Source organism: Pagrus pagrus, assembly GCF_965226575.1.
Source record: "Pagrus pagrus genome assembly, chromosome: 14".
NCBI classification, from domain to species: domain Eukaryota; kingdom Metazoa; phylum Chordata; class Actinopteri; order Spariformes; family Sparidae; genus Pagrus; species Pagrus pagrus.
In genome coordinates, this window is record NC_140198.1 from 9,498,401 (window position 1) to 9,514,022 (window position 15,622).

Here is a 15,622-nt window from a genome sequence, read left to right on the forward strand (position 1 = left end):
GCTGTAGTTTAATTGAGTTGGACAGTTGTGGAGTCATATGAACTGTACACAGTATTCACACACATACAATGGTGACGAGTCATTAGTGTGAGCAGATGCCTCTGTGGGCTTGTGTGGACTTGCATGAGCATGTCTCTTTACTGTAGGTTCTGTAGGGATTTACAGGAAGTGCTGTGATACTACAGAACGTTTAACAAGGTGGTTGAACAGCTGAGATAATAGACGTATATGTCTAAAATGGTTCATTTAAACAGCTCAATGCTGAATTAATGAGCAAGCAAAGCATGACATCACTCCACTGGCACCAATCATCCTCTATAATTGCTAATACAGCAGTTCATTGTTCGGCTAATCTGTCCATAGAGTTAATAGAGAAAATTGCTCATGTGAAGGAGATTGTAAATGAGGGTCAATGAGTGTCATTCTGAAGTGATTTATGCGTTCTGGAGGGAAATGTTACCTGAAAGTCAGTGAAAAATATTTCAGAACTACCAGCGGAAGATTAAAATGACAACAATGACTGAACAGAGAGCAGTAGATCCTCAGAGCTGGACTTCTCTGACTGTATCTTACTCCTTTAAAAGACAGAGTTCACAAAGTGCTCTGACATGCAGACAAAGCAAAAGCTGAATACTCAGAAGGAAACAAAACAACATAAAGTTAAACAGTAAGGGCCAAAGTGAAGCGAGACAGAATTCAGGTGAAGATAAAAAAGTTGAAACATGATGGAAAAATGCAAAATGTGAATATCGCCCTATCTCTCATGTTAAACGGAGTCCCTTTGTCCGGATCAACACCAATAGTGAATGTGATCTGTTCTCCTCTGAGAACAGTTTGTTTATTCAGTTATGGGAAAGATAAACATGTCTAAGTTTGTATTATTACCTTATTAATACTGTTAATATTAAAATTCTGAGTTTGAATTTCTTCTCCAAAACTAAAAAGGTAATAATACAAACTCAGAAATATTTATTTTTTCCAAAGCTGAATAAACAAGCTGTTCTCAGAGGAAAATAAGGTCCAGAGCACTGTTTGAAGCTAGAAAGGTGGCAGGGTCCGCCACATATAAACAAAGTAAAACAGTATGAAACAGTGTTGTCCTTTAAGGTCAGTTTGTTTATTCCACAAAACTACACAGTGCTCGTGTAACAAAATGTCTGTCAGCGGATGACTTATCATTTCAGCAGCAACCTCGCTCGTGTCGTTTTGCACGTGCTCGACAGGTAGAGGTTCACTGAGCTGAACGCGCCACCAGAGGGCGCTACAGCACTGCCTGCACAGGTAAAGGAACAACTGAGCTCAAACACGAGCACGTAGTTTAAATGAGAAGAGACTAGAAACCAGCAGAAATCAGTGCAGGTACGTTATCATTTAAAACAACGATTCATTCATTTAAAAACTAAACTGTGATGAAAAGAAACTCACATGTTTTGTTCTTTAATAAAAACAAACAAACAAACAAACAAACAAATAAACAAAGACATCAGACATCACAGTGATGCAGCAGGACGAGAGAGAACAATAGATTAATGTCGTAATAAATTCCTGACTGCATTCCTCGGCTCTCCAACAGAAGCTGAGAGGTGTTGTTGATGGCCCAGCTGTTCGAGGACCCGCCCTGCACCACAGACCCGGACATGAAGTCCTCTCTACCTCATCAGCGCCGCAGTGACGACGGCTCCCTCTGTCAAAGAAACTACATTTCCATGACGGCAGTGGGAGGGTTTGTTGAGTAACGAGGTGGGGCGTTTTCGCACACAGTTTGAAGCAACAAGTTGCCCTGGCACTCAGTCAGGCAGGCAGGCAGGCAGGCAGTGAGGCGGCTGCTCCATCGTGTCTCCAGCGGCAGGTGGTCACCGCGCGTCCAGCACCGACCGCAGCAGCTTGTGAATGGGATTACGACCGCAGAGCCTTCAGAGATGAGATGGAAGGAGTAGAATAACTTCACTGAACGAGCTCGGATCTCTTTTTTCTCTTTCTCTAAGAAGCGGAAAGTGAAGATCGGTGAATTGGTAGATTAAGTGTTTTGGACGGGTTGCGCGTCTGTGCGTGCGTAATGCTCTCCGCGTAGAGCCTTTTCACACTTCTTTTTTTTTCTTTCTTTGATTGAGTGTTTGCTGCGTTGTAAATTATGGCATTCGCCAAGTTCAGCAAAATCCTCCGTCTGCCCACGATTGAAATCAAGAAGAAAGTGAAGCAGTACGAGCACGTCCACCGGGACATCAACCCGAACGACCTATGGGAAATTATTGGAGAGCTGGGCGACGGCGCGTTTGGGAAAGTCTACAAGGTGAGTGTGATTTCGGAGACACGAGGCACCTGCACAGTGTCCAAACCACCGAAGAGGGAATCTGCTGGTAGTTCTCAGTCCTGTGAAACTTTATTGATCAGCTGCGCACCTGTTGCCACGTTCAGCGACACTTTACTGTGCCAGAAAGGCCTCTTGGATACTAAAATTAATATTCTGTCTGTGTTACTGTGCTAAGATACAGCCCTTACATCAGTTTCCAAAGGTGTAATTCACTTGCCATGGATGCTTCACCTTCCCAGCATTGTTTGGATTATGACTGATACTTCCAGCAATGTTGTCTCACTGTACAACAAACTCAGGTAGCCTCCGTGCTGTTGCACCCAGAGGATTAAAGGTTGTAACAATCATTCATTGTACTCATGTGGGTCAAAGATTGCTCGCACCCTCCTGCAGAGATCCACCTCATCTTCAGTTTTACTCCTTGTTTGACCATTTTAAATCATCAGACCTCACTTCTCTTGCGATTTGTCTTGAAACATCTGCAGTAAAGAACAGGGGTGGGAATCACAGAGTAACTCACGATAACGATAGTATCACGATACAGCGATTCTGCAGACAATCATCTATTGATACATCATGATTTCTGTCTAACTGAAGAGTGCAAAATACCCCTTAAATGTCCTATTTGTAAGAAAGGTTGAGAGTTTCATTCCCAACTTGTCAACAACGGACACTTTGGGATTGTAGGACGGGCCGACCGCCAGCCCAAAGTGCCAAATTTGACACTGAGTGAAAACAATGTAAAAAAGCGCACAGAGTCTTGGCTTAGTGCCTCTTTATCCCACACACTTGTCCATGTAAATGTGCCGTCAATCATCATTCAATGTGCTACAGGTGATATTTGGTTCCAGCGTATCGATAATCGTATAGCAAGAGGAAGTATCACGATACATTGCCGTATCGATATTTTGTCCCAGGTTAGGGAAATCTACAATCCCTGACTCACTTGCTGTGAGTCCGGTGACAGTGAAAGCACTCTTCATTAGTTCCGTCCTCTCCTCTCCAACCTCTGCAGCAGCAGCAGCAGCAGCAGCACATTTGGCCCCTAGGAGTTATTTAATCTGGATGTGTTAGCTGCTCTGTCCGCTCTGTGCAGCATGGCACAGGCGCTCTGTGTGTGCGCTGCCCAGCGGAGCACAGTGAAAGTCTTTGACACATCGGGGGCCTCAGTGGAAGAAGTGATGCCTCACCAGAGGTCTGCACCGAACAGAAAACGCACTCTTTTCAGGGGACTCCACCTTATTTAGGTATTTTGTTTTTGCTGGAGAGCATACATGCAGCGAAAGATCATCATTCCTGCTTTGCTTATTTAGCCGCAGGTCTGAGTTAAGCATTACATAAGTTGTTCTATAATGTATCTTTTGATCAGAGTGGAGCATGTGAGACGTCCTGTGGATGGTCTTTTGACAGCACAGAGAAAAATATGGCAGAAGCACATGTGAAACAGGCATGAAAACAAACAATGCTTTCACTTTGTTTCGTGAAGAAAGAAGCTGACTGATACAGGAAGTCTTAGATTTTTCAAACTGAAAGGCTCAGATGATCTTTGGCTCATCTGTGTGTCAAACACTTGAATAATTGTCAAGCCTTCTTAGGCATTAGAACGTCTTTCCTCTACAAATGTCAAGCATCTTTGGCTTCTGTTTCCTCTCCTCGAGTGGTTTTGGAGGAGGACAGCTCCACACCTGCATCTGTCAGATGGAGGCGAGGGACAGACAGAGGGAGGGAGGGCAGAGTGGGAGCAGATGACGGCCAAGAGAGGAAGTCGTGGGACTCCACCAGGGGACAACTTCCTCTCACAGCTCCTGAACCTCAGAATAATCAACCCGTCTGTGGGAGTGAAAGGTCTCGAGTGGTGGATCGCACATGTTTTTCCGTCGTTAAAGTGTTTGATCGAGCAGGCGCGAGGGGGAGGAGGCTCCATATCGCTGTCGCAAGTGAAATCGGCTGCTTATCAGACTGTTGGGGTTAGAAGTCAACTAGAAAGCTGGGTGTTGGATGTGTGACAGGCAGCAGATGAGGAATACTGATTGGTTCTTCATGTATAGAAGAACTCTTGTCCCCTTCTTAGCTCCTGTTGTTTCCAACATCTGTCTTTCAGATTGGGCCACAGGCCTCTAATTGTACAGTGAGTACAAACTGACTCTCCAAAGGTTAATGTCACCATTGGGGAAAATAACAACTCAGTTTGTTCCTTTGAGAGGAGTGTTAGGGACAAATCGAGCAGGAACACAGTGAAAGAATAAAATGCAACATAATCCCTCTGATATTCAGTACGTTCCACTTTATTTTCAGTTTCATTCTGTCAGTGCAACTTTACTTTTTTGTTGTTGATACAGCCCACTGCAGATGAGGAGTCAAAGATCAGTTTATCAGTTTTATTGTGCTCAGTTTTGTTGGTGAAATTTAGCACAGTTGTGACCTTACACAAGTTATTCACATTAAAGGTGAGATTGCTCTTTAGGTAAACTCTGGGACATTGTTTCATCACATGGTTACGAAGACTTGAAAGATGAAAAATGAAAATAATTGAACATGTCTAGTTGTTGATTAAAATATTCTCTTTGAATAAGAAATGAATATATTAAAAACAAAACAAATATATTAAGCAAGTAAGGAATATTCATTTTTAAATACAGGTAAGCCAGGCAGAAGTAAACCCACGTGTGCACAAACAAGCTGTTGACATTCTCAGGTTTTCTGTGTCACAGGTATCACTGTCCAACATTAGTGTGGCAGTGGCGTACAGTAGCTAAACAGAAAGACTTTTGACCTGGATCTAAATGTAGGAAATGTGGCCTTTCCCTTGGATCCAGTTTAATAAACACATCTTGTCATGAACTGAAAAACAACTATTTAACTTTACTAGAACCTGCTGATTAGCTTCCAGTGAACATGTAGAAGACAGACTGCATAATCAGTGTTTTGTAGTGCTACTTTTAGATCTTTGATTTGATTTGATTGAACTTAACGTTTGTCATTATAGTGCATGTTGTAATTCTTTTGACACATTGCTCAAATGTTGCAACATGTTCTGCAGACTCCCGATCTCACAACCACAGTGCTGTGGTGATTCTCTAAAATCACCACTGACCTTTTTGTCTCTGTCAGGTCTTCTTTAACCAAAACCACCTTCAGTTTCTCTCAGGCTTAAAGGTATGACAGTAGACTGTCTCACTTCCTGTCTTCCAGGTGTGTCATAGGATGTCTTCTTTGTCTTGTAGATGTCTGCCTATGCATGCTTGCACTTGCTAGGAAGAGTGTGTGCATGTGTGTGAAGGTGTGTGGCTGCAGCTGAAGCATGAAACAGAGGACTTGTATGGTTCCCCTCACTAATTAATGGGCCACGTGCCACTGAGCACATTGCCCTGCTGCCGCAGGTGAAATGTTTCCATGGACACGCGCAAGCTGTGAGGTTACGCATCGTCAAATTCTCATCATGGGATGAAAACCACAGTTCATCTTATCCCCGTTGGTCTGTAATGTAAAAGGCATTGTGCTCAACCTGGACTTAAACAGTGGTAGAGGAGTTGTTCGTGTGTAGTTTCCTACATACTGCAGAACTGTTGATTCAGACTGAATGTTCAGAATTACTTTTGGTTTCGGTGTCGCTGGAGTCAAAGAGTGCAAACTGCAAGTGGCATGTTTTGTTAGTAGTTTCATCTACAGAATGTCGGAGAGTTGTGAAAAATGCCCAAAGCCCAAGATGATGTCCTCAAATGTCTTGTTTTGTCCACAACCCAAAGATATTCAGGGCTTGTTCGGTAGGGCAGAAAGGCCAGCTGTCCACTGCCGCCGGGCTGCCCTGCCGCTGCTCCTCCACCCATCCTGTTCTGCTCTAACAAGCCCAGAGAGCCAAAAGTATTGCGAGGGAACACAAAACATATTGCAAGGTAACTCAAAAGTAGTCCTAAGAAAATCTCACCATGACCCTTAGAGGGCTTCGTATGAATCAGGGAATTTTGATTATCAAAATAGTTGCAGATTAACTTAATAGCTGACAACTAATCGATTAATCGTTCCAGCTCTACTTTTGTTTTCGAAAGGAAAGAACAGCAGGTTAGATAGCCAAGACAATTTGCAGCAATGGTTGTTGACCCAATGACCGTTGGGTACCATCAGAATCATCCCTGGAGCCATCTTGGAAACGATCAGATCCACATGAACCAGTTTTGCCTTTTTATAGATTTAAGTTAGATTCAAAAAAATATGTCATTTCATGCCTTTGCTGATATTTGCCAGATGTTGTAGGACAACTGGATTCCTTCATCGCACTAAGTAGGACGAGTGTTGCTGGTCTGACTTGTAATGACAGATGGTGGAGCGCGAGTGAAAGGCTTATGGAGAAATCACTTGAACATGATTATCCCCTTCAGTTAAGTGAAAGACAAACACTCTGGGTGTCGTCAGTGAGGGGGGGAGGAGGAGGTGGCACAGGTTGCAACATCCTCTTTTCAAAAGAAAGCCACAAGTGCAATGTGAAACAGTACCGTCTTAATTTAGAATATGGAAGTGCCACAAGGCGTATGTTGAAGTCCTGTTACTGAGACGAGCGACAGTGCTCCCTGAAATACTGGTCCTAATCTCAGAGACCAGCTGGGCCTTCAGTTGACTGATAGGAGCCCTGCTGGGTGGGTGTGGGCTCAGCATGCTGGGAGTCCTCTTCATTTTCGTGATGACGCTGTAATGGCACTGACCGAATTGCCTAATCCTTGTCCCCGTGTCTGTATACTGCAGGTAGTTATGCACGTCTAATAAGCTGGTGGTCGAAGACTCAGACCATTCTCAGGAAACGTTTGTCAGTGCGCTGTTGACTGGAAGTTATTTGAGATCAGTTCTAGATAGAGTTCCTCTAAATATCTGGAATCTTGCACTACCTGTCTGAGCTTGGTTTTATCAGCACGCTCTATTCATAAGCCCTCCAATCTGTTGTTACTTGCTGCAGGCAGGACGTATGGCTCATCTGTCATGAGATTCATGAAATATTGCTCAAGGCCTTCCATGACTATGAATGATTGACGAGAGCAGCGTAAGTGTAGGTTAGGTTTTTTAAAGGCTCTCCACGGCACATCATGATTTCACTGACCTTCCTGTTGAAGACATTGGGGGTCAAGGTTTTGGACGTGGGACATTTTGTTTTTTGACTAAAAACTTTCAGAACCTAAAAAAGACTTGAGACACCATCTTTTGGTTGTTCAGTTTGAACTTTGTGAGCTCTGTCATGTGCTTCACGCCCAGTCGAGTGCATACATTCATGCTTTCACGCAGTCAGCAGGTTGTGTACGAGAGGAGTTGCTACTGCAGAAGACATTATGGTAAACTCTTTCAGAGCAAGAACAACTCTTTTAGCAGTTGATAGCATTGTAGATTATTATATTTCATGACTAAACAAACTTAAAAAAACAAACTGACTTTAAAGGACAACACAATTTCATACAGTTTTACTTTATTTATACTTTTTGGACCCTGCCACCTTTGTACCTTCAAACAGTGTTCTGGGGACCTTATTTTCCTCTGAGAACAGCTTGTTTATTCAGTTATGGAAAAAATACACATTTCTTATTTCATCCTTATAATTGTAATTGTTTGAATTTCTTCTCCAAAACTCATAGTGTCCCTTTTAAAGTTGGGGTTAGCGATAAGAAAGCTTTGTAGCCTCGCAAAAGCAGGTCTTAAGTAAACCAATATCCTTTCCTGCACTGTCAATTACAACCCCGGCCCTCAAAAACAGACCACACATCAGGCCTGTCCATGAATAGAATTAATAATGACTGCACAGTAAAAACAAGTTTAAAACTACATCTCACAATCAGCTCCAGTTTGGTATTCTAGTCCCTTTTTTCTCTCTAAAAATGGTTCAGTCAGTCACCCAGGAGAAAACCACATGTTGCCATAAAAATATTATCGCATCCATGTTTAACTAACCGCCCCTCATGAATGAATGCATGCTTTGCAACCACTGCTATGGAGGTTAACATATAGTAGGAAACCTTTTTTGGACGTAAGCCACTGAAAAAGTACCTTTTCATGGTACATTTGACACTCTAATTTGTATTTGGCGTGGCATGGCTTTGAGGCATGAACAGTTAGAAGTAAATGGGCCTCGCTGTAGCTGCAGAAAAACATGATTTTTGATTAAGAAGTACTGTTCTTTTACTTTTAAAACAATACAAGTTATATGTCTTACTTTATTTATCTAGCCGACGATGAAATTGTCCCGAGGTATCCTTAAATGTCCAGGGATGTCACGCTTACAAATGTTGAAGCGCAGTCTTGAACTGCAATCACTGGCTTGGCAGCCTTATCAGTTGCTCCGCTATAGTCAAAAACATTTAATATTAGCTCGATTTGCCAGTTCTCTGGAAAAATCAGCCAGTAGCCTATGATGTGTATGTGCGTTTGGACAGCAAGAGGAACCGGTAATCTGTTTGTGTTTATTGAATGAATCAAACTGAAATTGTGAAAGTGAGGGGGATGAAAATTGGATATTTAAATGTGAGGAAGTCATGACCCCGCCATGCTTAGTGGACATTATGCTCTTGGGTAATAAAAGTCACTTCTCTGACACAAAAATAAACTTTGGCTCTCAAACAAATCACTAGCCCACAGTTGAGTGTTTGTCATCCTTCGCTCGTGCACCTTGTTCATCTGATTGATAAAAAAACACCACTTCCACGGGCGTCCGCCGTCAGAGGTGAGCTTTTGTTCACTGCCGTCATTATTGAGGAGTTGAGAACCACATTCCTGTTCGCAGACACATGGGGAGAGCCTTCAGAGGAGGGGCGCTTTACAGGTTTATGATGGGGCAAAGGTCCAACATACACACATTCCCCTGGAGGGACCTGTGTGTGTGTTTGTAGAGACTCTGACACAGAATACAAGCCGAAAAAAAAGACGTCAGCATGTGGTATTTTCATTCAACCTGGAGGTGACTGACCCTGGGGGAAAGTCCTCTGTGTAGTCTGCTACAGGAGGACATCTGGACCATTGACATGATGATTAATTATCCCTCGTTGTCTTCAGCCTACATTCTAAAATACTCCTTAATTAAGTCGTCAGTGTTAAAAAATATATGCTCAAAGTAATATTTTTGTTAAAAGGCTGTGCGTGCCTGAATAAGAAGGGACACACACAAACACACACAAGGCTGCGAGCATGTGCTTTCATGTGTGTGTTTACTTAGTCTACCAGTACATGCAGCGTGTTTGTGTACCAACACATGGGTCAGTAACATCTGCTTTCACAGCTTCGCCTTCTTTTCTCCATCAGCAGCCGGCGTGCTTCTCGGTCATGGATTGTGGCCTTCGGACAGACTGTTAGTGAAAACAGATGGGTGAATATATGTGACAGATGGGGGGGAGATGTTACCGGCGGGGATGACAGACAAATTTGGTGAGGGAGACAAAAGACGAACCGCTTGGCGGATAATGAGTGACGAGGCAGGAGGGTGGAGAGGTTTACTGTACATATGCTGCAGTAAGAGGGTTACAGACAGGGAAAAACAAGATGTAAGGTGACTATCAGGAAAACAGACATTCGTGTTTCCATTGTGTTTATTTATACAGATGTATGTTCTGTGTGACAAGAAACTGTGATAACATCAATTGTTTAAAGGCAAGCCTCTAAATGTCAGGCCCCATGCGCGACCAATGAAAATGTTAAGTCGCATTTGACAGATTTTTGGGTGCATGTGCAACCAGTTAGTCTCACCCCAGAGCCCTGAATCGTCTGGAGGTCTTTAACTCAGTGCCCTGTGGTGTGTAACACAGCAATGATATATATATGGAGTCATTCAGGCTCGGTAGGTGGGAATCTTTATGCACCTTTCAAGAATCGGGTTTTAAATTTTCAGTTAATGACTTTCCTCCATCGAGACATAATCTCAGAATCAATTTTCTTCCGCCACCCCTACATATTAGACAATTTGTTCGGACCATAGAGGAGCAGAGTATCTGTTATGCTGTCAGGTTGGTAATCCCTTTGCACTTAACCTACATAATGAAAGCCAAATCACAGATGAACAGTGAGACGAGCTGCGTGATGGAGCAGAAACAGGTCCTTCTGATCTCTGTGTAAACCAGCCCCGAGACTGTTGTTCTGCTCTGGAGGAGCGTTCGAGCGGGTGAGGAGTCAGTGGGTTGGAAGCAGTGAAGGGTTGTTTTCTCTCAGGGTGGCTACACCAGCTACAACTACTTCCTCAGCCCTGTGGCCGTGAACTGTTATTATGTAATCATTTGCAGCGTCTTCTGTATGGCGTGTGGCGTCTCTGAGAGCGTTTTTCTGAGAACATTGAGAAAGACGTAGGTGCCTCCTGGGCCGGCTGGTAACAACTTCTGTCATCCCTCTAAAGTTTGAATTATGCTTCTCTGGGTTGCTTGCAGGCAGATTTGCCTTGGGGTCCCTCAGAGGATTTCCTTTTCTACTTATTTGCACATACAATCAACTCGCTCGACTCGATGGTCTACCCAAGGTGTTACTGACATTTTTTAGGTGTGACTTTGCATGTTGCGACCTACAGTTAACCTGTCGCACTTCTGTAAGCGTAGGTTCGAGAGATGTTTATGTGCATCTTTGGAAAACCCTCATTCCACCTTTTTACTTTGACTCAGATTGTAACAATGTCAAGTAAAGATGTCAATTAGAGAGGAATTTGTGTTCGATGGGAGCGGCTGCTGCAGGTGTTTTTGAAGGTTGTCGAGTTTGAAGAGGGCTCAGGAGGACGATGCCTCCTCCTGCGATCATTTCCTCGTTTCAAGCATCTACACACACTTGGGCATCGATGTCAGTCTAACTCGGAGGAAGTCAGGGGGTCCCGTGAGGGTCACAGCGAGGCGTTTCAGTGTAATTTCCTCTCATGTCCGGTGTGTACAGTCGGTAAGGTGCACACGTAAACAAACATGTGTTTGCATACCACACTCAAGGACCCTCGTTGACGTAACGCATTCCCAGCGCCACACATCAAAGCACGAGGCTCTCTTCTCTCAGTCTACCTTCTTTGTCCACTCCCCCAACCATCTGAAGGCCAGAGGCGCATTCCTCAGCCTCGTTTCCACTGAGATGTAAAGGTGTGTGAGCGTGTGTGTGTGTGTGTGTGTGTGAGTGAATGCCCTTGTGAAGCTGGGTCAGGGGGTTAGCCGAACACATTTATGAGCTTCACACTTGCACCGCCTTGTTATGCGTTTATTTTTGAGCGGTTGATGCTGTTAATTTTAACACAACAAACAAAAAGGGAAACATTTCTTGTAGGCATCCACAAAACCTGCACTGTAGACGCGAAGAATCGGTTTTTGAAGTGGTGGCAGACCACCATATCTATGTTGTCTTCTGTGAGACCAGAGTTTCACTGGAAAATATGGTGATGTAACCCCCAGATACATCATTACAATGCTCCTACTTGTTCAGCTGCAAGTCAGCCATATTGGCCTACATATGTGAGACGTGGTGTGAGACAAAAAACGAGGAAATGATGAGGACATCAGTTATGTGGAAAGCTTGTTGGACAAAAAGAAATTGCTGTTATTGCCTACGAAGACCGCTTCTTTCGCCAAATGTGAATTACTAAAGACTACAAGTTCGAAAATGAAAGTGCGGCGTTGGAAAGAAGGGAGCTTGACAGACAATGTGACCCGCTCCACATCCCTGCTACAGGCTACTAGCCCTACTGCAGAATTGTCTTAAATGTCTCCTAAAGTTTCACAAACAAATGCATAGAGCTTTCGCTCCGACAGAGATGGTGGATGTAGGTCTGTAGTCACTTCACTAGAAATCAAACCCCAGACGGTGGGTTTGTTGAGGCTGACGGTGTGGGTGCAAGAGGGGAGTATGAATAGCATCTAGCTGAGATATTAGCAGAGAAGTGAAAGTGTCTGGTGTCTCTGTGTTTACTGTCGAGGCTCGTTAGCTGATTGATGGTTTGATGGCGGGAGGAGACGTCCTGTTGACTCACACTGTGGGTTACTCTGGTGGGGGCAGCTCGGCTTCTCCGGAGCCGTGTTTGACAAACACAAAGTCGCGCACACACACACAAAGACATGGCGGATCGAGATGAGTTAAGGACTGTGTTTTTGCTGTAAGCCCGTTCTGTTTATTCAGATGTTTTCCCACAGCCCCTGTAAAGCGTGCAGGCATCAGACCCCACCAGACTGTTTAGTCTGCCGTGTTCCTGCATGTCCCTGGGTGGACACGGATACATGTGTGCATAATGGTACTGCCTCCTGAGATGTGCAACTGTGTAATCGTGAATGAAAAATTTGCGGTGCAGATGTTTTTCGTGTGTAATCGTCCTCAGTCATTTCAAAGACGTCTGACGGTGTTAGAGGTTCTGGATCACGGCCATTTAACTCTTGTTTTTGACTCTATTTTATGTCCGGCTTGTGTCCGGTCGTGCTCTCGCAATCACTGGTGGTTCTGTCTGCAGGCGCACATTAGTGTCGCGTTTACCCACAAAACCCCATCAGTCACCAGCATTCACAACATTCAGTCTCCAAGGATGAACATCATGTGTGTGCCGCCTTGTGCTTGAGTCACCCTACGGTTTGGATTGTTTTGATGCTTTCCAGAGGGGCACAGAACAATCTACCCGTGTTTGTGTTCGCTTCTTTTATTACTCAGAAATTCTAGGAATTCCGTCTGTGTGTGTCTTAGTCTACTGACACTTGATGGGTTTTGTGGTTCCTCCTTTGCTCCAGTCGCTCGGGCAGGGTGCGGAGTCCTCTTTCCTGTTTTGTTCCTAAATGGTAGTTAGTCAACATTTGAATTGCTGGCCCGTGTTTCTTTGACGTTTCGAATTCTCCTTTGGCTACAGCTGGGTCAGAAGAGTCCGGTTGGCAGGCTGAAGCACAGTAAAGTGATCTTAGATAAAATCTTTGTATTGTCTGTATTTTTTAATAGTTTTATTTACTTTCTTTCTTGGAGCCCAGGCACACCAAACTGACATAAAAGAACTGGCGGCAACGGAGGTCAACTGTTGCCTCCGTCTTGGCCACACACCGCAAAGGCTACAGCCAACGGCCAACTAGCTTGAGAGGAAATAACTCTTCATACCTACAGGTGGTGGTACCCTAGTTATTACAAATTGTTGTTATGATAAAGCAGCGTTGGCTTGTCATTTTCTCCCTACTTTCACTAATATAGCCACTTTTAACTGAGAATATATCGGATTAAAATGTTGCACAATGGCACCGGAGTTGTCAGCCCTTTAGGGTGTTGAAATCATGGATACTGAGCAACAGGCTCAGGGTGTTATTTCCGTTTCTCTTCTCGTGCTTATTTTAGATTGATTTCTCTCACCGACAAGCTCTGCCGCCGATTCACCGAGGTCAGTTGGCCGAAAAGCCACCAACAAGGGCTGACTGGTGCCAACGCCTTGGGACGCAACATGAAAAATATGAGCTTAGACGCTCGACAATGGCGTACCAGGGCCCTTACACACTGATATTGTCGGTTTGGTTTCGATATTTTCCACCTTTTAGCATGACCTGTAACAAAAAATGTCGACAGAAATGTTTAATAACAGTGTGACACATTTTCTTCATGCCCTCCTTATATCACACAGCCACACCCTGTCTCTCCCCCGCTATTAATGGTTACTGTGGAAGTATGAGTGACAGAAAACAACCTCTCCGGAGAAGTGAAACTCTTGACTTCATAGGATTAAGGGGAAAAAACAACTGTGCTTTATTTACTTTTGCTTAGCATCAGTTTCAGCCTCAACAGAAGGAAGTAAACTGCATTACTCATGCAAGTTGAATTTAACGCTGTTCTGTCTCTTCCTCTCTGCATCTTTCAGGCCAGGAACAAGGAAACGGGAGCTCTGGCCGCAGCCAAGCAGATCGAGACAAAATGCGAAGACGAGCTGGAGGACTACATGGTGGAGATCGACATCCTGGCCAAATGCGATCACCGCTACATCGTCAAACTGCTTGATGCATTTTACTTTGACAACAAGCTGTGGGTAGGTAGCACAGATATCTGGTTAAGGAAACCACAGATGTGTCAACCCTTCTCTCTTTCTGTTTCATGTGTTTGCACATTTTAAGACTCGAACAGAACAAACAAAGAAAGAAGACATGAAGCACACAAGGTTTATTTAAGTGAACAGACAGTACGGTGTCCTGCAGCATGGGAACACTGTGGTCAGGGTTGTTGTTGTATGAGGCTGGTGCGTAATGTACCGGAGGGATCTTATCTGCTGTCTTCGCTTACCTTCCTCACAAAATGTCTTGTTTTCACTGTCCATCCACCGCGTTTTCTTTGCAACCTCTCGACACACAAATCTGAACTATCAGCTGGGAAGCGAGAAAACAGACCCTTTTTTTAACCATGTATGTTGGCAGGCTCACGGGATGAGATGATTTCATTGCAACAGTATCGCATCCAGAGTATGTTTCTCCAACGTAAGAAAGCTCTGTTGAAAAATAAAGATAAGAGAAGTGGATTGCCAAAATGTGGGACGACACAGGACCCCCCCCACACACACCGGGTGACATAATGCAGCAGAAATCCTCAAGCCGACGTTACTGCGAGAACAAGGATCAATTTCAGCTCAGCGTTTTCTGCTCTCCAGTTATTTTTCCTCCCCACGCCCGCTCACCGGGTCAAGTGTAAACTTTTCAACTCCCTCTGTAATCTTCCCCTGGATCGGGCCAAGAAAAATAATAGTGACCTCATGCTGGGGCACAACCTTGAATATCTGAGGAATTACAAGGCAGCGTTAAGACTAAAGATAGTCACGTTAGTTGTTTTTTTTTATCCCCCAACTTATGAAGTTAATACAAACGTAAGATTTAAAGTTTAAATATAACTTGCCTGTTTTGGGGGGTTTTTTTTGTATTTTTTTTATACAGAAATGTTTTTAAGTTGATTTGGCAACACCTGTGGTTGACATGGTAACAGCAAGCACACTTTAATACCACAGTAAACACTCGTTGAGTAGCTTCTTTGTGAGGGATGCAACTGGTGTATCTCCGTGCAGCTCAACAAATTTGCATCGTTGATTATAAAGGCCACTGCAATCTGATTGCACAGCAGTCTTCCCCAGACCAGCAGTGCCCGGTAAAGGTGGCTGCCGTGCTGTCCAGCCTGGAACAGCTTTCCTCGGCTGCCCCACATTGTCCCATCACTCCCTTGCAAAAGTAAAAAAAATCCGCTGATGACAAAAAAACCAAAAATGACCAGTTTTTGTGTTTTATTGACCGCATTTTTGACGAACAATCCCCGATAATTCCCTGCGACTGCTTCACATTAGAAGCCACCACTTATTTCATCAGTTGAGCGCTTTTTTTTAGAGTGGACTAGCGACTGTATGACGTC

General features: G+C 44.0%; 1 protein-coding gene across 1 annotated transcript in view; it reads left to right on the plus strand.

The window, feature by feature from the left end:
* Positions 1-1,777: 1,777 nt before the first annotated feature.
* The window catches only part of stk10 (serine/threonine kinase 10), a 45,930-nt gene continuing 32,085 nt past the window's right edge, over positions 1,778-15,622 (plus strand). The window contains exons 1-2 of the mRNA XM_084373799.1: positions 1,778-2,290; positions 14,100-14,264. Of these exons, the coding sequence (XP_084229925.1) occupies positions 2,132-2,290; positions 14,100-14,264 (324 nt within the window). The 5' untranslated portion in view covers positions 1,778-2,131. The remainder of the gene's footprint in view (positions 2,291-14,099; positions 14,265-15,622) is intronic.